The following is a 24,617-nucleotide window of genomic DNA, read 5'->3' on the forward strand; positions in this document are numbered from 1 at the left end:
ATATTCGGACGCCCAGGGACGATGCAGAGAAATCCTGGGCGTGCAGGACGAAGTCACAAGAGCTGCGTCAATCTGGAGGGCGATGTAGGGAAATTTCTGTTGCACGGCAGGTGCTGCATTGATTCCTCTTGCAGGAAGTCGGGCTGCGTCATTCCGGTTCGACGATGCGTTGATCTGGTGGCCTGTGCATCAAAGTCCGGTCGCAATGCTGGTGCTGCGTCGATCTCCACTCGGGGAGCGGGCTGTGTGATTTCTCACTGCAGGGCAGGCCGTGCGTCAATTCCGGCAGGCTGTGCATCGATTTTCGCCACACAAGGAGTTCTTTGCAGAGATGAAGTCTTTTTGGCCCTGACAAACTCAATCCAATCCCTTGGAGAGCACTTCTCAACAGAGCTAGAGGGCAGCAAGGCAGCAGGGCAACAGCAAGGCAGCAGTCCTTTACAGAAAAGCTGTCAGGTGAGTCCTTTGGGCAGCCAGGCAGCTTCTCTTAGCAGGTTGCAGGTTCTGGTTCAGAGTTTCTTTCCCAGGAGGTATCTTGTCAAGAAGTGTCTGAGTTGCTAGGGCCAGGGACCCAGTTTATATCCCCAATGTGCCTTTGAAGTGGCAGAGACATCAAAGAGTGGCTTAGAAGAGCACAAGGTCCCCTTTCAGTTCCATCCTGTCTACCAGGGTCCCAATTGGAAGTTTTGGCAGTCCATGGTGTGAGGGAAGGCCACTGTCCTTTGACATGTAAGTGTCAGGCCCTCCACCCTCCCAGCCCAGGAAGACTCATTCAGTATGCAGATGTGTGCAGGTGTGACTGAGCACCCTGTGTTTGGGGTTGTCTGATGGAAATGCTCAAGGGAGCAGTCAACTAACCCAGCCAGATGTGGATTGTAAGGCACAGAACGATTTAAGTGCAGAGAAATGCTCACTTACTAAAAGTGGCATTACTAGAATAGCAATACTAAATCCAACTTCACCATAAGGCAGGATTTTCTATTACCATTCTGGCCATACTAAATATGACATGTTTACCCCTTTCAGATCAGAATCTAGCACTCAAACAGTATATGAGGGTAGCCCTAATGTTAGCCTATGAAAGGAGCAGCCCTCACAATAGTGGAAAACAAATTTAGGAGTATTACACTACCAGGACATAACAACTACACTATTTGCACCATCATCGCATGTCTTTGTGTTTGTTTTATCTTGCAGGATATGTGGTGAATGTACCACCTACTCTCTTATTGTGATGTAAATAATAAGGTTACAGTCCCTGGTCCATGGACTGGTCCTGCCTGACCAATACGGTTTTATACTGATAAGGTCGACATCTGATAATCTGAGAACGTTGTTCAGCAGTACAATCCTGATATAAAAGCAACGGTTGTATCTCTTGGCGCTACCAATGTCTTTATTTCCATTGAAAGGCCCTTTAGTAAAAGTAATGCTTCAAAGAATGGAGCTGGGCAAGGCTGTGCTACAGTGGAACCAGCTCCTATGTGCCCTCCCAATTGCCAGAATAAAATTGAACAATCAAATATTTACTAGGCCTGGACAACATTTAAATTATGCTGGTATAATTTGCTTAACTTCAGGATTTTCATGTTATGTTTGAATAACGGCATTGGGCCACTTTTCATTATTACGCACTGATAGCAGCAAAGAATTACAGCAAATGCACAATTCATGGTAAAAGTTTACTACAAATGCACAGAAACAACAGAGCACAAGTGGCTGTTTGTGGTGAATTTGTTTAAAGGTGTCCTCGCACCACAAATTGAAGAACAGACACATTTCGCTCTAAAATATAACACAAAATAATCGATTTGCATTTGTGATGATTTGGCATGTTTACATCATTTTGCCTTCATTTTATGTAGTCAATTACAAATGGGAAATAATACGTTTGCCTATGACTGTGCTATGTAAAATACCATAAATGCAAATTGTAATAAAAGGCTTGATTATGTTGCAATCAATGTAAGTACTCGCCAGATGAACACGGCAGAAGAAAGCAGAGTAATGAGGTGCAAACCTCTATTTCTCATCTGTTTGAGTTACCATGATTGTCATCAAGAACACCCAACCCACGACTGCCTCCAAAAAACACCACAATATGACAGACCTACCTGACCAACGTGGTCACATCAGGACCATTTCTCCCAGAATGGATCACTATGTCAAACACAATTAAAGGACCGAAACTCAGTGACAAGGAGCTTCCTCCGACTCCCAGATAATTCCCCATTGGGGATGTGCTCATTCGAGCCCAGAGTGGAAGATAAGGCTCTCTGTGGAATTTTGGGAAAAGACGAACAGAAGACTAGAGGACTGCCACCATGAAGACAGAATGAGAAAACCCTCCCATCTCCAGCTTGATGAACCATCACCAGTGGCTTCTCCTCCAAAAAGGGGTAGGAAGGTGCCAATTTGGTGACCAGCATGGCCAAAAGACTCTAGTGAGGAGTACAAATGGGTGCAATCACAGGACATCACCCCAAATCTCAGCAGTAGCACCAAAGCACCATCTCCCAAACAAAAACATCTGGAACACCTGATGCACTTAGTGAGCTCAGCCTTTCAAAAATGCCTAACACATCTAGTCCCCTCAATCACCCTGAATTATTCAGCCAATATGCAGAAAAAAAGCACATAATTTACAACAAACTGCACATGATCTCCAAATATTCCCCTCACTTCACCATGGGAATTTTATTTATTTACTTTCTGTCCCTTGGTGCATCGTAGATGGTCCAACTTACTTGAAGGCGTTGGCATCACCGTGAATCTTGTAGTTGTCTGTGCTAATCCGTGAGATGATTCTCGTCACTGCAATCAGAATACCAATGTTCACCTACAAGTAAAGCACACGGATAGGGTTAAGAGAGATAAGACCACACTGCATCAGGAGTTAAGGCTGAAGAGGAGGTACCAGTAGAGAAACTTGGAGATTTCTCAAAAGTATGTTGGTCCTGAAACTCTAGTTGTCCCAGTAAAGAGTAACTTATCTCACATATACGTATCCATTCCCCAGCTGTACCAAAGCTTTAATGGCACCAGCCTGTCAGAAAATCACCTGCAAACCTCTGAATTTAAACCATTCTGCCTGATTGCATCAATACAGCAGTACAAGTGCACCTCATGGTGCAGTCATAAAAAGATTTTGGCTAAAACTTTTTTTTTTTTTTTTAAAGACGGTTTTAGGCAAAATAAGAAACATAGCATCTTTTCCAGCCCATTGTATTATAATGTGGATTTGGCCATCTGGCAAATGCTTCCTAGAGCTGGCCTCTTCTTGAGGTTAGCCCAGAGCCCATGTGCTTGCTGTCTTGGTATTGAGCAAGTTAAACGCTTTATGGTAAGTGTGGAAGAACCATCCTGTAAGTGCTGGAACAGACAATGACTCAATTTCCCATTGTGAGGCTGCCTATATGGAGCGATGTCTGGCATGTCCTTTTCAGATGCTTTGATGCTGGCGACAGGATGCTCAGAAAATAAGCTTATTCATAAGAAGCCCTCTCAGCTGACAAACACGTTTAACAAGTGATTACAGTCTCCACCAGACAGACAACCCAGTGGCAGCCTTTGGTGTCCACTCTGCAGTCAAAGTTCAGTGGACTCACCATTACTCACATGAATGCCTCAAAAATGTCACCAGCCACAAGTCAACAGTCATAGGTTGGTTTTTCTCCTGATGTCTTCTGTGTGTCCACTCTATGTTTCTCCACTGACGATTAATCCTTCCATTTCCCTCATTCTGTGTGTTCAGGACTTCTCATGTCTGGACCAGGATACTATACAGAGTTGTAGTTAGGTGTATCTTCTCAGCACAAACCGCACTTTATTTAGTTGCCCACTTCAAGTTGAGGTGTCTTTTGCAAACCTACCCGTAGCCCATTACGTACTTCAAGCCTCAACACTAAAAAAACTAAATTAATGGTCAGCCATGTCTTAGAAAAGGTCTGTGCATAGTTTTAATGGCCATGAGTCGACTGGAGTGAGATTACAGAGGTTTTGGACCAATTTCCATGGTACCAGACAACGGGACAGTGGAGAATGTCCAAGGGTGAGGCTGCCCCCAAGAAGTGAGCTTCCTTCCCAGTGAAGGAGACAGTGAACAAGGTGTGGGACGCTTATCCATTGAGTAAGACTGTGCTCCTAGGTGGACAGTTCTGATCAGTGAGACAATCTGTGAAACAAGGCATAAGACGTGCACCAAATAAGACTCGTACTCACTGAATGAGACTTTACTCTAAGGTATGGCTTTGGCACCAAATGAGGGAGGCAGTGGTCCATGTGTGCAATTCCTACTCAATAGGAGAGACACTCTGCACCAAGACATAAAACTGCCACCCAAGGAGAGAGACTTTGCACTGCCATGTGAATGTAAATAAATAATCTGTTCATGTAAAGCTTTTTGCTACTGATTGCAGAACCTGAATTATAGTGATTTTATTGGCTTTCGATTTTTGGAGTTGTTTATAATGTTGGCAGCACCATCTCAACTTTCTGCAGAATAAGAGAAGGGGCATACTCATCCCACCATCACTTCTTGACCATCCCCTGTAGAGAAGGACAACACCCTGTCTAAAATGATCACCACTAATCACCTGAGAAAGCCAAGATTTCCAGTAAGTCAACGCTGTGTGAGCCAATAAAAGGGTGCATTGTCCTCTGTCCTTATAAGATGAACTCTGGCTACCAGAAAAGCAGATGAAGATAGGGTCAGCATCATTCGACAATGAATGTCGCTGGTAGGTGAAGGCCGAGTAGCAATATCCTTTACAAGGATGAGCTGGGTTCCAAATCTCTACAGTAACAGCCGCAGAGTCAGGCTAAGAAAAAGAACGGCTATTATTGGAGTTGCATTTAATTCAGGGGAGGGCTAGGGTGGACACTGGCCTCAGGAAGAAAGACGTGGCAGGTGGCTCAAAGTCAAAGAAAGGGGAGCAGGGTGACAATGATAATGGCCTAATCCTTTCAAATAAAAAAAAAATCTATTCTTATTTTCACAAAAGACATCTTAAAAAGAACCCTAAGGTTAGCTCCATGGAAAGAGCAGAGAGCTTCAAAGCCACCAGTCGCAAGGAGGGAAGAACATAAAGTTGCACAAAGGAAAATGGTACGTGCAAAGAATTCAAATCAGAGAAAAGTCTGGGATTTCCTTTCAACCTATATGTATGAAAGAATCATAGGCAGAATTTGGAGTCAGTAGGTCCTTATAAAAACATGTTTTTGATCACTTTTATAACTTGGGACCCATTTTACAAATCATCTCAAAGCCTTTAAAAACTATTCTTGGATCTGATTTTGCTCCTAGAAAGTCTGGTGTAGATTTAACAAGCGGTAATAGTGTAGAGCAGTGTCTTTTAACCTTTTGACTTCAGTGGACCCACACTCAATCATTACTGAAACTTGGGGACCCCTACTGAATCAGCATTGGCATATGGGGACACCCACTGAGTCATTACTGGAAGCCGGAGACCGTGTCCTAAGAATTTTAGATGATTTGAACCACAAAACTGGTCAAAAATACAGAAACAAGCATTCAACAAATACACAAATGATGAAATATATCATTGAATTCACAAACAAATATAAAAATATAAATTTAATGGGAAGGGTAGAGCTTTTATAAGCTCAGAGGCCATTAATCATTCATACTATAGTCTGTTTGATGTACTTGCACTGATCCCACAAATCAATCTGATGATACTAACTTAGGGCCTGATTTAGAGTTTGAAAGACGGGGTTACTCCATCACAAACGTGACGGATATCCCGGTGTTTCACAATTCCATTATAGCCTATAGAACTTGTAATACGGCGGACAGGATATCTATCACTTTGTGACGAAGTAACCCATCCCCCAAACTCTAAATCAGGCCCCTAATTTTTATACTGCAATTTCAAATTCCTTCACATTTACAGAATGCTTAATTTTTTTTTTACATTTTGCTTCTTTATTTATATACACTTTAATAATCTGCTATTATTATTCAATTTTCTGAGCGGTTGGGGTCCACCCGAGTAGGCTTTGCAGACCCCCCAGAGATCTCTGGGCCACAGGTTCAGAACCACTGGTCTAGAGGGTGTTTCTGATTCAAATTCTCAATCAAATTGTTTCCCAATTACATAGCAAAAACTGCTTAGTTCAAGTAAAAATCACTCTTTGAGTTCAGAGCATGAAGAAAGGCACTGCAATGCACCGAGGGCCCACTCGACACAGGAGGCTCTGTAGGCATAATAGTTTTCTCCGTCATTTCATAAAACTTACAGGAGAACTAATTGAAAGACAGGTATGATGAGAAAATCCCTAACATTTTACATATGTTTGATGTTGCTCTTTATGAATGTTTGATTATTAAACAATTTAAAAAAACTTTTAAAAAATCAGCTTCCAATTTTCCTGATTAAACTGCACATGGGAGTTAAAGACACCTGAGTTGAGATAAGCAAACATGAAACAAAAGTGGCTTTCAAAACTATAACTTCACTAGAAGGTCTTGCGTTAGGAAAATGGAGGTTTCTGTTCACAGGACCTTCTGCACTGCCCAGGCACAGGCAAACCTTTCACAGGGTCAGCCAGGCAAACTGTTGAAAAACAACTTATGTACTGACTTTTCCTGGCAGTCACAGCTTGAAGAAGGGTGCTTTCCATGACAGTCCCTTTACCATTGTCCCCTCAAATCAGACATTAAAGGTCCTGTCCTTAGTACACCCATATGTAGTTCCCAACCAGGTCATAAACACTGTTTAAACTCAATCAGACACTGGGGCACGTTCCCTTGTACAGCCCAGTGTGGTCCCACGTCAGATACTGGGGTGCTTTCCAAGGTATCCGCCAACTAGGCAATCGGCTTTCTTTTCAGATGCTGTTCCATGTGATCTATGATCAGAGGGTGGGTGGGGGATGTCTCACATACCTGCCTCAGGTTTGACTCACTTAGGTTCCTGGTAACGAGTCTCACAGGTACACAAGATACTTTTCTCAGATACACTCTTCGTTGTACGCCTAATCGCACAGACAATAGTGAGTTTGTTATATTCATGTATGTCCCCCACCCCCTTCTCGCCCATGGTGAAAGCGTGCACGTCAAATACTGCACGTAAGGGTGTACGTACCACAATCACAAACAGCGCAGGAGCCACAAATGCCCAAATTTGTCCTTTTTCGAGCGACAGCCAGCAACTACAGGAGGGAAAAATACAGAATTAAAATTATGCAGCCTTCATAATGCACCCAAACAAGAGACTGACTTTGAATGCAGACCATAGGCGGATGCATGTAGCTGGCCTGACCTGCACTCCATCACCCACATCTGCCCTTTGGCTTCTATCAGACTGTGAATGCAGTCAGGTCAGCTGGGGCACAAGGAGCCCAAAAGAGAGTGGTAGTAGGAGCCACCTTAACTTTGTTTAAAAATCACCCACAGTTTTAGGGAAATAAATGCAATCTTTGAATTGGTCAAGGTGACAGTGGGCCCTTCTATGTGACAAACCAGGGACAGAAGAACCAAGCTCTGAGGGGGCTTGTTGTTTCTTCCAGATGATTTCACTTACTTATTTCTTAGCTGACCTCTGCTGGGGCATGGCCACTTCATTTGAACAATAAAGAAGTCACACCCACCTGACTTTCCATGATTTCTTATGGAATGACAGGAGCACATGCTTGGCATTTGGGTGACTCTCACACAGACCAATTGTATTTTCAAAGTCAAATTGCTCACCTGTGACCTGCTAATACAGACATAGGCTAATCAGAAGTACTTGGATGTCTTGTGACTGACTCATCTTAAACCACACTGATCTATTATCAGCACAGGCTTAACTTGTGGATGAGTCCGGCACAATCCACCCAGCCTTCAAAGGTGTAGATTTGTGCCCCTGCAATACTGGAAGTTAATGCACAGTCAGTGACAAGCCAGGCTGATGTGGCCACGGCACAGACACTTAGACCACAGTGCAGAGCCATTGACTCTTCCGGTCAGTAGAGGCTTTCCTGAAGTCCCATTGCAGATTACTGCCCACCACAGTCAGAGATCTCCCCCACTACATGGCCTTCAGTGAAACCACCTGTGTGTCAGCTGCACTGAAGGGAGAGGCCTTTGCTGAACAGGCACTATGCTTGTTTTGGGCCCTCTGGAAAGTTTGGGGTTTTCAATACCAAACTCACAATGGCCCTGACAAGCTGGAAGTTCTGTTGTTGTTCTTGTTTAGGACTGCCAGGCTTTTTCTTGTAATTCTGAACTGGAAATAATTATACACCGGAAGGCCCTGCCTAAATAGTGTCGGCCTTCTGCCAAACGTTGACTGACAGCCCTGTGATGCATGAGCACAGCGCATGTTTAGGCAGAAACAAAGGTACGTTTTTATAGGTAAGCAAAGTTTTTCCATATGTAACTCCACATATACCTACCTGGATGATATACATATCTTCAAGGTACCTGGACGTGGAGGTAAGAATAGTAAATCTATACTTATCTATTTGCACTAACCTTCTCCATATTTTGATCCTCTGTATTTTTGACACAATATTTTGTCCACATGATATTTTTGTTTCTGATATTCTGTCGGGGATCCGCACAGCGCGAAGGCACCCACTGCTGGAAATCTGTCACTTCAACCACTTTTAAATGAAGCAGGCAAACTATGAGTTTAGCAGACTAGGGACACTCCAAATCTAGAGGGGACTCTAACAAACTTTAGCCCTGGCCTGTGGCTGACTGAGTCCCAAAGCTACTCTTGGATCAGAGTTATAGGTCTGCATTGTGATTAATGCTGCGTTCCCCTGAGCACGCAGAGCTGACGGAGTGTACCAGGCACCTGAATATCCACTGAATTCTAGGCATGTTGACATCAGAGATCACTGAATTCAGTCAGACTTGTCTTTTAAGGTATACTTGTAATGACCCTATAAAGACAGGCACCTGGCCCTTGGATCAGTCCCTTGTGCCTCAATGTAGAATAAACATGGAGACCTTCCAGGTTTCCAGAAGGAAGAGGTGATTAGCTGGGAAGAGATAGGACTGAACATACCAATACAATATCAAAAACTGTGGGCCAATTCCTGTCTCAAAGATGAATCTTAAATGTTGTTCATGCACAATTAGCACTAACACACTCCTGGTGAGAAGTTCCTTTGGATAAGCCATGTGGAAGGCTTTGCTAAAATCTTCACAAAAGACAGAGGAAACAAAGCAAAGGAGAGGGAGGAGAGCAAAAGTAAAATGAGAAGACAATGACAGTAAGGAATGAGAAACTTGTGAATCTCAGCAAGTTTGGTAAACCTGGTTTGTTTTTTTGCAAATAAAAAGGTACATTTAACAAAAAGACATAGATAAAAATCATCAACATAAGTAAACAGCTACCGGGTCAGTACACAATGCATTCATATTCAACGTAACTACTTTTAAAAGAAATAAAGAATATAAAAAATATTTAAACAGTAGGTGAGTAGGAAAAAAGAAAAAAAATGTGTTAGAACATAATATAGAAATAATAAAAGATAATATAGGAAATGTGAACATTTAATAGTTACTTTAATCAATTAGGTTGTATCAATTAAGAACTAGATTTGAATGGTTAAAGACATACTCAGGGAGAACAAAAAGCCTGAGCAGTTATTTTAGATAAAAATTGCTAATTTAGTCCCCATATATATTAAAAGAAGTGTTCCACATTATAGCAAAGATTTCTAATCTTGGGTTTACTAAGGATCTACCGTGGAAAGACATTCTCTCTACTGATGCTGATCTGCGCCCTCTTCCTGGACCAGTCTTTGATGGTTTGATGATTTAGCAGTACCTTTCCATTTTTGCTTTTTGCCCACAAAAATACTTGGCGGCACTGGCGAAGATGTACAGATTACTACTAAGCATGTGTTCAGATTTTGAATAACTATAACTTTGTATTCATTGGAGAGGGTTACTTCAGATGGGGGGAGGATTCACTCCTTGAAAGTTCTCCATAAATGGAGGGCATCATTGTGTTCCATAAAACACCGGGTTAGCTCATTTCCTTCCTCATTGTGTATCTGAGTCAAAGAGGTTTAGTTTTAATACTTTCTAAAGAGACTAAAATAGCCTGAGATGTACACCTGCAAACTCATATCCTTTGCCTATAAAAAATTACTAAATTGAATTGAATGAATTATTTATAAACAGATGTGTACCAGGAGTGACATAGGTCCTAATGCAAGAAAAGAAGGAAAATGGACCCCAGAACCCCACATCAGTAATAAATTACCACAATAATCGGTGTAGTGTGCCCCTTTGCATCCTGGGGCCCGGGTGTCACTGCACCTCTTGCACTAATGATAGCTACAGGTCTCGACGTTTATTGTTTTACTTGTCTTTTCCTCTCTCCCCCCTTTCTCCAGCCCTCTGTAACTCTGCCCTCATTACATCTTCTTTACTCCCTCCCATCTTCTTAAGTCTCTCACGTGTCCTCATCTTCTTCCTCTTTCGCTTCTCTCCACCAAAACTTCTCTTAATCTAGATATTCTGTCTCTTCCTCCATTGTTCTCATATCTACATTTTGCCTTCGCTTCTCTGTCCACCATGTCCTGCCTCCTGCTCGTTCTCTAACTTTCTTATGTCTGGAGCACATAGAAAGATAGATAGATAGATAGATAGATAGATAGATAGATAGATAGATAGATAGATAGATAGATAGATAGATAGATAGATACGCAGGCAGGAAAGATAGACTAGACAGATAGACAGACAGACAGATAGGTAGATAGATATATACGCAGGCAGGATAGATAGATAGATAGATAGATAGATAGATAGATAGATAGATAGATAGATAGATAGATAGATAGATAGATAGATAGATAGATAGATAAGGAAAGGGATCAATGCACGGTCGTGTTTCATGCTGTGCTTTACTGTACAGTCTTGGATTGTCTAAAGTTTTTCATTTTACCTTATGACCTTCTGATGTCGTTTATAACACTAAATATTGTATTACACTGTAATGCATTATCTTGCATTGAACAGTATATCAATGCACTGTACCGCCTGACCTTACATCCTATAGCATTGTATTTCAAAAACCTTGTCTTGCTTTGCACTTTTTTAAATGCTAATTTATTATACTACATCGACGTCTGTGATAAAATACAAAGTTGTCTCTGGTTTCATTATTACAGTCGACTTGCGACACCTTTAGTCACCTGTAATAAGAAAATGCAGCTGCTCATATTGCAGCTCGGTTGTGATGTCACAATGCCTGCTGCCAGCAGCCAAGCTGAAAGGCAGACCATGACCTTTTGTTCTCATGATCTGGTTTTATAAAATGAACAATGATCAGCATGTTTATTTTATACAGAACGTTTATTACAGTAAAACATATATCTGCATAGTACTATTCATTCTGAGCTACAGCTTTTTTTATTCTGATTTACATTAACTTCACTCTAATATGTTTTTGCACCAAATTACCAACTGCTGTCTGCTGTGTTTAATTTTGAACTACAGTTTCTGCTTGTATTCTCCATAATATCATGTGTATTTGTAAAGCACATGTTCACCCTGAAGGGTATCTTGGCCCTGAAATAACAGCTGTTTATTGTTACTCAAATCAAAGGCTCTCACTTAAACTACCTGAGAAGGATAAAAGGGTAAGTGGACCCTCCCGGATTTGAACCTGTGACCATGAGGTTGAACACAGGCCCCTACAGTAGACACATTAGTCCACTAAGCCACCAGATCCGGCATGGCTGCATCTATCCTATAGCTTTCATATGAAGGGGCAAGGTGTTTGTAGGAAAGTGATGGTGTGACCATCTATTATAAGGAATAATATACCCTCCGCCATAAGTTCAAAGGATATTGCAAAACAGGCTTGGGTTCCATCACCCTCTAAAGAAACATGTCTTTAGCCTTCATTCCTTACAGAGTCATGAAACTCCTCGGCAACTTGAAACATTTTTATAATGTATGGAGGGGTACTTTGTCCCATATACAATGTATAGTTTTATCTCATGTTTTATAGTATTTCAGTGCAATGAATTGTATTGTCTGTTTGTTTTTATTGGATTTTCTTGCCTTACATTGTATGCTGTTTTGCATCATATTGCAATATAAAATAAAGTGTATTTATAAAGTGCTCTTTCACCTAGAGGAGTATGTTGGTGCTGAAATAACATATGTTTATTGTACTGGATTAATGTTCCTCATATTGTTCTTCTTTGAATCATATTGTATTGTACAATACTGAACTCTGTTGTATTGTACTACAATACCTTGTCTTGCTATGTATTGTGCTGTTTTGTTTGCCCGGAACTGTCATTGTTGCTCTGTATATTCCTGCCATATACTGTTTTGTCTTGTTTTATGTTTCATAGTATTTGACTTCCCTGTCTTGTATTGTACTATGTTGCTGTTTTTGATTTTAGTAGCTTTTATTGCTCTTTAGTACGTTGTCTTACTGCACATTGCAGCATTTGTTATTACATTGTACTCTAATCTTTGGTTGTTGCTATTTTGCATTGCCCTCTGTTGTACAGACCATATTTTCTGGTATTTTCTAGTGAGAGATATGATCAGGAGCTCAGTACAGAGTGAGTTTCAGGGCTGTGTTGGAGAGAAGGGGTGAGAGCACGACAGGAGTGAATAAATATTTAATAAAGGCATTGTGTGGAGGCTGCACACAGCTGCCCACAGAACTCATCTACAGCAGGTCTCGACAGAGAACGGCATTCGGAAGAAGAAACTACCCACGTAAAGCAGCCTCTTTGCAGTCCCCTATGCACAAAAAAGGTAATATTGCGTCCTGTACAACAATCAAATATTATTGACTTTTAGACATCTATCGCAACTCTGCAAAAATGGAATGAATTATAATGAAGCAAATCCAAAGCATATTAAAACCTCAGAGCTACTAGGTATGTTTCCAAACTGGGCAAATAATTCAAACACAAACTAGCACCACTGGAATAATAATAACAGCAACAACAAACAACAACAATAATAAACACATCAACATCATCAACAATAATAACAATAATAATAACAGCAACAACAAACAACAGCAATAATAAACACATCAACATCATCAATAATAATAATAACAATAATAATAACAGCAACAACAAACGACAACAATAATAAACACATCAACATCATCAATAATAATAACAATAATAATAACAGCAACAACAAACGACAACAATAATAAACACATCAACATCAATAATAATAACAATAATAATAATAACAGCAACAACAAACAACAACAATAATAAACACATCAACATCATCAACAATAATAACAATAATAATAATAACAGCAACAAACAACAACAATAAACACATCAACATCATCAATAATAATAATAACAATAAAGATAACAGCAACAACAAACAACAACAATAATAAACACATCAACATCATCAATAATAATAATAACAATAATAACAGCAACAACAAACGACAACAATAATAAACACATCAACATCATCAATAATAATAATAATAAAAATAATAACAGCAACAACAAACGACAACAATAATAAACACATCAACATCATCAATGATAATAACAATAATAACAGCAACAACAAACAACAATAATATTAAGCTCGTCAACATCATCAATAATAATAATAATAACAATAATAATAACAGCAACAACAAATGACAACAATAATAAACGCATCAACATCATCAATAATAATAATAACAATAATAATAACAGCAACAACAAACGACAACAATAATAAACACATCAACATCATCAATAATAATAACAGCAACACCAACAATAATAATAATAACAATAGATAACAAAAATATTATCATCGGCAATAATAATAACAATAACAAAACATCATCAACTACAATAAAAATAATAAAAACATCAACAACACTACTACTACTAATAATAATACAACATGCATGACCTATAGTCAACCATTATCTCAAGCACATAAAAAGGCCTTTTTAAGTTACACCTATGAACTCAGACTAAAGACAACAGAAGGAAAAGTTCTTCCTTCCTGAGAGACAGAGGGTCTCCAATCAAGCAAAACCACAACCATCAGAAAATGCAATCACCTGGCCAATCGGTTTCACCATCCACTGTAATCATGCACAGCAAACAACTGCAAAAGGACAGAAGGTGCCAGTGAGAAGGACATATGGTGCCAGTGAGAAAGTCTTTGCTGACCCAAACTGGAGGCTCCATCCAATGGAGATACGCAAACTTGTGCGCCATGAGCATCAAGAAAAGTGAAGCCGATGATCCAGCAGACAAAAGAAACCAACTAATAAATGCAACCTCCTGGCGACCACTCATATATTCATACCAGAAAAATGGAAGTCATGTGACAAGTATGCCTGACCATAAATATCCACAAGAATATTCACTATGAAAGTGGGAGAGCAGACAGAGAGATATGTGAATATAATTTGTTTTTCAGAGCAATTCAAATACTAAAAGACAAAAGAAAATTACAGACAAGTGACTGCACAAATCAAAGGAGCAGTGCTCCCCTAAATGGAAACACCTGCAACATTTCAACCACTGCCAATGAAGTCACAGGTTAACACACAGAGAAACACAATTCGCATGAAACACAGACACCAGCTCCAACCCAGCTGATTAAAAAAAGTGACTGTCATAATGCTATGGACACACAACACCAACTCTATAACCAACAAGAAGGGTTGATGTAATTGACGTGCAAGTCTACATACTCCATTCAAGACCTGGGGAATGAGGCTAGACCATGGTAAATGAAGGTTCATGCAGATAAAAACACTTTGTGACGATTCAGACCAGAGGTGAGTACAGGGATCTGACTCACCAAAGCTATCACCAAGCTGCTACATGAAGCCACATCGTGCCCAAGAAGATTTATCACAGTGCATGCCACATGGAAAAAAAAGTGTCTGCATTCTATTGCAATGTTCTTTTGCTTCACTCTAGAGTGACTAGAAAAACAACTGGTATATCTGTAAGCAATAACTCGACCCAAAACAGATACCCTCCTATACCATGCAGCGCATCACATCAAGCTCACCCATACACTTCTCCAGAAGTGAAACACCCAAAACAAAGATACAGAGGTTCCTGATTTTACAACCTTCCCCATAGAATTCGTCTTAGTCTGTACATATTGTCATTCTAAGAGTGAGGCCAATCAGTGGAGCCATCACTACTCAGACCCTCCAGTGTGACACATACATAGTTGTGGTAACACACGCCTCTAGGATATATTAAAAGAGTGCAGATTATACCACAAGAGACACAACCATGCATGCCCGTCCTGCCACCGAACTTAGATACCTTAGTCGTATCACCATGCTCTGGCCCAGCTCTCCCCGTGCTGCTTCATCGCTTTTGCTCCCGTCTTGTCTTTGCATTTTCCTCCATTTTTGTGGGCCTTCTCCTCCTTGCTTGTCCCTCGTTTTCACTGCTTTTCCCTGTTTTTGTGTGCCTTCTGCTTGCTTTTCCTTCATTTTCACAGCTCTCTCCTTGGTTTTCCCCCATTTTTGCACCTTCTCTTTGCTTTTCCCTAGATTTTCACTGCTTTCTTCTTGCTTTTTCCCTGTTTTTGTGTGCCTTCTGCTTGCTTTTCCTTCATTTTCACTGCTCTCTCTTTGGTTTCCCCCCCATTTTGCACCTTCTCCTTGCTTTTCCCTAGTTCCTCACTGCTTTCTCCTTGTTCTTTTCCATGTTTTTTGTGCAGCCTCCCCACGCAACTCTGGACCATCACCTCACTTCTAGAATTCTGAAAGGCCCTCTAGACCTGGCTGTTCAAACGAGCCTATGGGACCAGTGAGCACCTGGATATCCTGTCGGGTGATTAACCAGGCTTTACAAATCCTGATTGATTGATAGATACTCTCCCATGAGCATTACAACCAGTATCAGAATGGTGTGGGAGGACAAGAATAGGTGATGTGGATACAGGACTTTTCAGACAGGTAGGAAAAGACTAGGTAAGTCAACAGGAGTGGGCGCCTACACACAAGATGGAGAATCATGGCCACCAGCCTGTAAACATGGTCTAGCCACTGCACAAGAGATGCCTTCTCCAATAGAATTGGCAGAGGCAGAATAGACATATGAAGAGTGTAGGAAGTTCTTGGGGGCTCAAAAATATGAGAGGCTATTCCATCTGAGAAATGTACCAAACAATACAAGGTTCTGCCCCTGTGATTTGACCCCAAAATGCTTCTCGCACATACATCTCAGTTACAAGTTGCATGGTGCAGGGGGTGCTGAAATTATGGGTCTCAAACCACAGGTTCCGAATGGGTATTGCACCCCTACCACTGTGCAATGTCAAGTCTTTGTTCCCGAAATGGGAAATTATCAGGTCATTTTCTGCATCCCATTTATGGCCTGCTATGTGCAGGTGGTAAAAGGGAATTGAGGGCTGTAGAGGGTTGTCGGGCTGGACTTGGACAGGAGATCATGAAGAAGGAGTGGCTGTAAGCAGGCAAAGGGGAGCAGACTGTGGTCTCTCTGCCCTGTAGGAGGGGCCCAAGTGGATGCAGCCACAGCTCAGACTTCAATTGATTTCTCCAGCCTATAAAACTGAGTCCTTCCGCAGACGTCAGCTGAAGATACCACTTATCCTGACTCATAACTGGGCACATAACATACTGCTTCTCCTCCAGCATCATTACACTTAGGTTTTGCACTGAAAGCACAGTGTCTATCTATCATATTGTCTAGGTGCTCATTGCATGGTGCGTCATACAAGTTTCCTGAAGTTACGCCATAGCGCCACTTTGTGTAATTACGTACCATTCACAGTAAAAAATGTCCACGAATGCGCTGTTTTCAGTAAAACTTTTTGCAAACGCACAAAATCAACAGAATGCAAACTGCCATTGTTCACTGTGCTTTTGTTTATATGTATCCTTGTGCCATAAAATGATGCAATAAGGCATTTCACGCCACACTGCAGAATGAAGAATTTGCTTTCTGTTATTTATGCGTAATTTCACTTACTTTTGCCAAATTTTCATGTAATTAAGGGAAAGCAAATGACATGAATTTCACAGACTCCTAAAATTTGTGATTCATGCCAAACTGCTCATTTTTACTGCATCCAGTTCTCTGCTGGGTTGATGATGTAGGACATGTTGATGCAAGCGTACTCCGCATCTTTTATAGCTGCAACATCCGTGGGGTTTGCATTTTGCACATTCCTAGCCAGCCACTGTGACTCTCCGATCTACAATTGTCCATTAACGGCATTGCTCTAATGTCCCATTGCCAGTTTATGCCTCACCAGACATTCTGTATTGTCACATCTACAACCAATCAGCTTCGAGATCCCAAAATTCAAAATGGCACCCTTTATTCTCCCTTCCTCATCCAACATTGGTTTGGGTGGGACATATGACGTATGCTCCAAAGGAAAGCTTGTCCCCAAGCCATGGTACATGCAACCTCAGCACAGAGGACAGAGTAATGCCTGAGGTACTCTGCATAATGTTAGAGGGAGAGAGTTCACATGCACAGTGACACATGGCAGAATTTGCCGGGCAGCAGGTGGTTACCCTTGTTTCTGCTCAGAAGAATCTAGTTAAGATACACTGAGCTGGTGGGACAGCGTGATGGATACAGATGAAAATCTGGGTCAGGGAAGTGGGCAACAATTCTGCCTCAAAGGACCTATGCAATGATGGGAACCCAGTGGTTTATTTGTAAAATAAAAAGTGTCAGTGCCCAAAGCGCTGCTCAGACGCCTGCGGCTGGCACTATAAAATGTCGGAGCATGAAAAGCAAGGGTGCGCAGTCCTGAATCAAACTCAGGCCTCTTAAGTTTGCCACCAGGCACTCACTGCCCCATTATCTCACTCTTACAGGTTTCTGCTTTCTCCCTTGGTGATGGATTTTCTGTATTTCTCTTTCTCTGTCTTTTTGTTGTGTTTTTTCCCCTCTGTTGGCCTCAGGAACGGTCCCCAAAAATAAGTGTTGCTGCCCCCCACCGACAACCACCGGCTCAAATTAAGCACTGTGGGTAAGACCAGGGCCGTGTAGCTAACATGGTGTCTGAGTGTGTAACTTCAGTGGGGTGTGTCCTAGCCGCCTCCGCTCTTGTGAACTGGCACCATAGGTGGCATGAGGGTGTGTTATTTTGGACTACCATGAGCACAGATTTCTTATGCTGCATGTCGCTGTCGATGTTTAGTGATGTGATTATGTGCTTTGCTTATGTGTGCCAGAAACACTGCTCTCTATAGGTGTTGCATGTAAGAGTGTATGTTTGTCTCCATGTACTGTCCAGTAGACTGTGTTGCTTCTCTTTGGAGTGGCACACCAAATTCTCTTGGGTATGCTTTCCTTTATACAGAACTTGAAAGTTATACAAATAAAGATATGTTATCAAGCAGTGCGTGTTCTCCTGCTGAGGCACATGTGTTTTATTGTTGGTACATTTGGCCAACTTCCCACTGCTACCTACCTTGTTCCCTTTGTGTCCACAGTCTACTTGTTATCAGTACCTATGGTGCTGGTGGCACCTGGTGATGTCCACAGTGGCTGTGATGTTTACTTCCTGAGTCCTTGTAGGGTGCTTGGTAATTAATGACACTAGGTCGTGAGGCTCTTTGAGGCAGTGCCTTGGTGACAGGGTCTGGGGATATCTTTAGTTCCTGCTGTAGGCTTCGATTGCTGTCAACGTCGGAGGCCTTCACCTCAAGGTGGTCCATCACTTTATCTTGGTGCTTCCAGGTGCAAAGGCGGTGTGGCTTTCAGGTCTTTTGTGCTTTCATGGCTGATGCCACAGGTATCCCATCTTACTCGATGTCACTGAGTTGCACGGGTGGCGTGTGTTATTTCAGTCTGAGAGGTGGTGCGGTGGTGCTCAAGAGCAGTTATCCTGGGATAGGGGTGCAACATCTACAAGTGTATTCCACGTGTGAAGGAGCAGTGTGCAAACCAGCACTGCGTGAAAGGCACATTGGGTTTATGTTTGGGTGGCATTTACAACTATTCTACTCAACATGTACCAGTCAAAGCGGCCTTAGAAACAAGACTCCATACACTTCCTGTAGGCCATATTATAGAGCATGGGGTCATAGTTGAAAGGGGACTGTGAGGCACTTGGCCTGTAGCTCCCTGCTGCAGACTTTCATTGCTCCCCAGTGTAAAGGGACTGACAACAATGAGGCAGAATTGCAAGAATTGTGAAATTTAGTGAACACAGGGACAGCTTCTCTAATTGCTTCACTGCGTTCCCTTACTCTGCGCCAGGGAGGCGTTCCATGTGCGTTGTGGTGGGTGTTCCCACGCAATAACCATGGATTTCAATGCATCCCCAGATTTACAAGCGTCTGTAAACCTGAGGAAGTGTCAAAACCCTGCGCGTCCCAGGGGAGGCATAGCAATGAGAAATATCTTCATTTCTATAAATTTTTCCTCTTTCTATGCTCCTTCTGCATCACACATAGAAAGAAGAAAAAGCCCCCCTAGGAGTGTTTTTGTGCAGGAAGATGCCCCCTTCCTGCACAAAAGCAATCCTGCTGATACTGCATACCCTTGCACCAGCCAAAAATGGCACCAGCGCAGTTGGAATGCGCAGTATCGCATAGAGACAGTGCATTCCCGCCCTCTCCTTTTGACACAGAGCAGTGCAGCAAGATGACTTGCTGTGCTGCCCTGCACCAAATTCTCATAAAGTTGGCTCTAACTTTGTGTGTGACTATGACCTATGACATCAAACATCTCATCTACATCACCTCACCCAGTAAACAGGTGCTTGAATGGCCTGGCCAGGGTACCACTGCCCTCCTAGAGTGAAATAGAAGACGAACGCTCTCAAAGGCCCTGAGGAGGCTGAATCAAGGACACGTGGACAGTAAAGGACCATAGGCATCACCATCCATGGCACACGCAGAAGAAATCCTTTGACCCCTCTATTTTAAGCAGACATATTGAAGACTAGCAGGGCCAGAAGGGAATCTGTCAAACCTCACACATGGACTCACCGCAGCTTCACGCCACTCACGACTGCAGGACACGCAGTCACTAGTGAAAGCCACGGTGGTTGTGTATAAACTTAACTGATCACTTGGGTTCACATTTACTGCAGTTATGGATCTCTCTCTGCCTGGGGTTGGTACCCCTTTCAATGGTCAGAAACAAGATAAACAATATTGTTCTCAACCAAAGTAACTTAAACTTCAAAAACATATTTTAATTTTCCAGACACATTTCAACAATTGTTCCTGCAGAATGCACCAACATGAGGACAATGATCTGACAGTAGTAAGCAAGAATATATTGTTTTAAAGAATGTATGTAGGATGCAGCCTGTAGACGCCTCTCTTAGTCTTCAGCGATGGTTCCAGAGACACCGCTTGACGCAATGACACAAGGCCCGCTGAGGAATCGAGTGGGTAGAAACAAAATGGCTGTTTGTTGAGGATAGACATAACAATGGGTTCTCGTTTCTTGCAACTGCAACTTAGTAGCAACCTCAAAAAAGAAACTATTTCTTAAGTTGCACAAAGTTACAGAAGGTAATTGTGCTTTGAAACGTTTTGAATGGTGTTAGGCACGAAACGCAGAAGCGGAGGTGTACCCCAAATGTGCCCGTGCTGGAAAAAGAAAGTTAAATAGGCTCTGGCTTCTGTAAGACAGTACTGACCTTATGTTGTTCAAATTCTACCTAAAGCAGGTTCTGCTAATTAAATTTCCAGTGAATCCACCATCCGTTCTGGGCCCAAGACAGAGAGCAGACCAGGAAGTATGATTTAATTATTTTTAAAAAGAGATTGAAGCCACATTGTTGAATTAATGAGCTGCGCCGAATTCTGGGTCTCTGGACAAAGGCTTACCAGAGAGCATCCTTAGGTTTAAGGGTGAAGAACTCTCCCTGTACTTTGAAAGGACCCCTTGCAATTAGGTAACCACTGACCAGGACCCTCTCCACCATCAGGTAATGGGTATCAGGTCAAATAAATCTGAATACAATAAAATACAATAGGCATTTAGAAAGCACACAGCTTCTTCAGAGGACGCGTCCCAGCGCCAGCTGCAGGACCACAGACAAAAAACCAAAACACCCCTGGAGAACCAGCCTAAGCATAAAAAAACTACATCTTCAGAATTTTTCTGCAGGTAGTTTCAGACGGTGCAAAACAGGGAGCTAAGTTTCGCCATTAAGAATGCAAAGGATTTTCCAACTTGTCCAGCCTTGTGGACTCCTCAGAGTATGCCAGAGTTTTAAGGAGTTACACCTCCAGGCCTTGAGTCCACACCTAAGTTAGAAGGACCCTTCCGCTCTAGGGCTCTGTAGGCAAAAAATAAAGTCTTGAATCTGATGCGGCTAAAAATAGGAAGCCAGTGTAGCTGGCATAGCTAGGCAGACACTGACTGGCGTGTTGGCACTTTAGGGGTAAGACGGGCAGCTGCATTTTGAATGATATGCAGACAGAGCAGGCAAACCCATAGTCTAATTCTGAAGTACCCAAAGCATGTACAATGGTCTTCCGGGCAGCTACCTGAAGCAGGTGCAGCATCCCCCTGAGGGCCTTCATCGTTGCAAAGAAGCTAGCCGAGACCGCTTCGACCTGGACTTCAAAAGACAAGGCGGTATCAAATTTGAAGCCCTGGTTTCTCAGGCAAGAGGATGTACCAGGAGGCATACTGAGCTCCGGAGGCCACCAGTTGAGTGAATCCGGGAATCAGTGGAATACCTCCTTCAGTTTCTCCCCGCCCATCTCGCCAAGGTATTGTCTGTTGATGGATATGAGTGTAGCAGGAATATATTGGGAGTCTCTCCAGAGTCTCTCTATGTATTCCTTTTAGTCTCTGATAATTCCATGAAACCATCACTCCTACGACAATCAGCTGCAGCACGTTCCTCCAGTGCTAGCTGGGTCACCACTGACATGTGCAGTGCTTTTCATTTCAGAGAAGTATTACTTTTGAGCTGTCATAAACTACATAACCAATCAATCAATCAATCAATGCATTTATAGAGCGCGCTACTCACCCGCTAGGGTCTCAAGGCGCTGGAGAGGGGGGGTTACTGTTGCTCGAAAAGCCAAGTCTTGAGGAGCTTCCTGAAGGTGAGATGGTCCTGGGTAGTTCTTAGGTGTGCAGGGAGGGAGTTCCATGCTTTGGCTTCCAGGTAGGTGAACGATCTTCCTCCGGCTGTGGTTCTGCGGATGTGTGGTACGGTGGCGAGGGCGAGGCTCGCTGAGTGGAGCTGACGGGTGGGCGTGTAGAACGAGAGGCGGCTGTTGAGGTATTCGGGGCCCATGTTGTGGAGTGCTTTGTGTGCACAGGTGAGGAGCCTGAAGGTGATTCTCTTGTTGACGGGGAGCCAGTGTAGGTGTTTCAGGTGGGCGGATATGTGGCTGTGGCGAGGGATGTCGAGGATGAGGCGTGCGGAGGCGTTCTGTATGCGTTGAAGACGTTTCTGTAGCTTTGCGGTGGTCCCTGCGTATAGGGTGTTTCCGTAGTCCAGACGGCTTGTGACGAGGGCATGGGTAACTGTCTTTCTGGTTTCGGCGGGGATCCATCGGAAGATTTTTCGGAGCATGCGTAGGGTGTTGAAGCATGATGACGAGACGGCGTTGACTTGCTTGGTCATTGTGAGGAGGGGGTCCAGGATGAATCCGAGGTTGTGTGCGTGATCCGAGGGGGTTGGTGCGGTGCCCAGAGCCGTGGGCCACCAGGAGTCGTCCCAGGCGGAAGGGGATTGTCCGAGGATGAGGACCTCCGTCTTGTCTGAGCCTCCGTCTTGTCTGAAACATGAAGCCCCAGCTGGCTTTCACATAGGATATGTATTGTTTTCATGAGTAATTTAAATGTAGATTATGGATGTCTGAAAACAGGTGTATATTTGTGTTACTGATAACCAAATCTTTACACCATACATACAAACCTCTCAATCTCTTGCCTAAAATTGTGGGTGAAGTAAAACACTGAGAGGTTGATCTCACTAACAAAAATCGGGAATGAACCCTTTTATGGGGGATCATATATGTTTAAAAAGCAGGTGACCATTAACCTCCGGAGGCCTTTTGTTTCTTAGGCATACGAATCGAAGAAAAAAGGGAGCGACACATATATATTTATTTCACTGCAGCTGCACCACACTGACATGCGCAGACCACGGACACGATTCACAAAGGTAAACTTAGACGTTTGGTCTAAACTTAGACCAAAGTTCTACATTTACGACTTTGGGAATTCACAAAAGGCATTTACGAGTATTCTCTTTACATCCACACTCAGGGTCCAATTCACAAAGGTAAACTTAGATGTTTCCTCTCAAATTAGATCAACCGTCTACGTTTATGACTTTGCGAATTCACAAAGGGCATGTACCAATACTACCTTTAGGTCCACACACGGGGTGGAGATCACATTCTGGTAACATTTAGGCTTTTTATTTCTGAAAGGTGAATGCTCTGTAACGTGCAAAAGAACTAATCCATCAGATACTCTGCTGTCACCAGGTTGACAGAAAGCAGTTTCTGGCTTTCAGCTGCTGTCTGTAACACTGTGATCCATGGATAACATTGTCTCTGATGCTAGAGTGTTACAGGTTTAATCCAAGAGAGAGAAATCCTTATTCCAGTAACACTGAGCAGAGATACCAAACTCCAGGATTAGTGTCCTATCATAGAGACTGGACCATAGTGACACTTGAACAGGCCTACAACAACTCTGGGACATGCCCATATGGGCACAGAACAGGGAGGTACTAAGGCATGGATACAATTACTTAAGAAGAAATTGACATTAGCGATGAGGCCGACACTGGGACATTTGTACACGCTGTACCAGGCTACTTGAGCGATAACACCATGAAAAGAACACATTGGGGCAGCGGCTACCCACAGAGCAATCTCCTATGAGTGAGCACATCACCCTTTGAATGTTGTCATCTTTACTCCTAGCAGGGGTTTCAGGGGTGGTCTCATCCCCCCACCCCTGGACCACATAATTCCACTAAGCAACTTACACAGTTGTTGGAAAGGTCGCAAGGTTGGTAAGGAACCCCACAACCAGCATGCATTATTATCAAAGTCATTTAGCTGCCTGTATCCCTGGGAAAGGCAACCATTTCACTCAAACAAATAACATAAAATGAATTATGTGACATTGTAAAAATCTATGCCAAATAAGATCTGGGAGTTGTCACTGTTATTTCCATGGCTTAAAGTTCAGATGATGCAACAAATGTACGCCGGCCTCCACGCCTTTCACTTCCAAAGCATAATATTGTTTGCACATTTTAGAAATTCACTCTATATGTTTGCTGTTTAGAGTTTAGCAGACAGGTTACTCCATCAATACGCAGCGGACACAGCACGCCCTTGAGTAAAATGCACTTGTAATATGGTAGACAGACTTCTGCACATTGTGGGCAGAGTAGTCTGTCCGCCAAATAAGGCCTTTACTCTTAGGTATCAACATCTGATACCAGAATCCAAAGTGTAAGCGGAAAACTCTACGAACTCGGACAGAAGAGAGTGCTAAGGTACACACGCAAGCGAAAGTCCCTTGAGCAGGGAAGCACATCAAATGTGAACACACAGCAAACTGACTTCACTTGCTTGAGTGGCTGGAGTTGGATGCAGGATACTGCAATCCCAACAGATGGCTTAGTTCCCTGGTGGAAATCCCATAACACC

General features: G+C 42.6%; 1 protein-coding gene across 2 annotated transcripts in view; it reads right to left on the reverse strand.

The window, feature by feature from the left end:
- ADGRD1 (adhesion G protein-coupled receptor D1) overlaps positions 1–24,617 on the reverse strand; it is a 634,610-nt gene that overhangs the window by 80,690 nt on the left and 529,303 nt on the right. For both annotated transcript variants that reach the window (XM_069215354.1, XM_069215353.1), the window contains 2 exons: positions 7,110–7,176; positions 2,748–2,839 (listed from right to left, as the gene is read on the reverse strand). In XM_069215354.1, the coding sequence (XP_069071455.1) occupies positions 2,748–2,839; positions 7,110–7,176 (159 nt within the window). The remainder of the gene's footprint in view (positions 1–2,747; positions 2,840–7,109; positions 7,177–24,617) is intronic.

The sequence above is a fragment of the Pleurodeles waltl genome, chromosome 11, assembly GCF_031143425.1.
Source record: "Pleurodeles waltl isolate 20211129_DDA chromosome 11, aPleWal1.hap1.20221129, whole genome shotgun sequence".
NCBI classification, from domain to species: Eukaryota; Metazoa; Chordata; class Amphibia; order Caudata; family Salamandridae; genus Pleurodeles; species Pleurodeles waltl.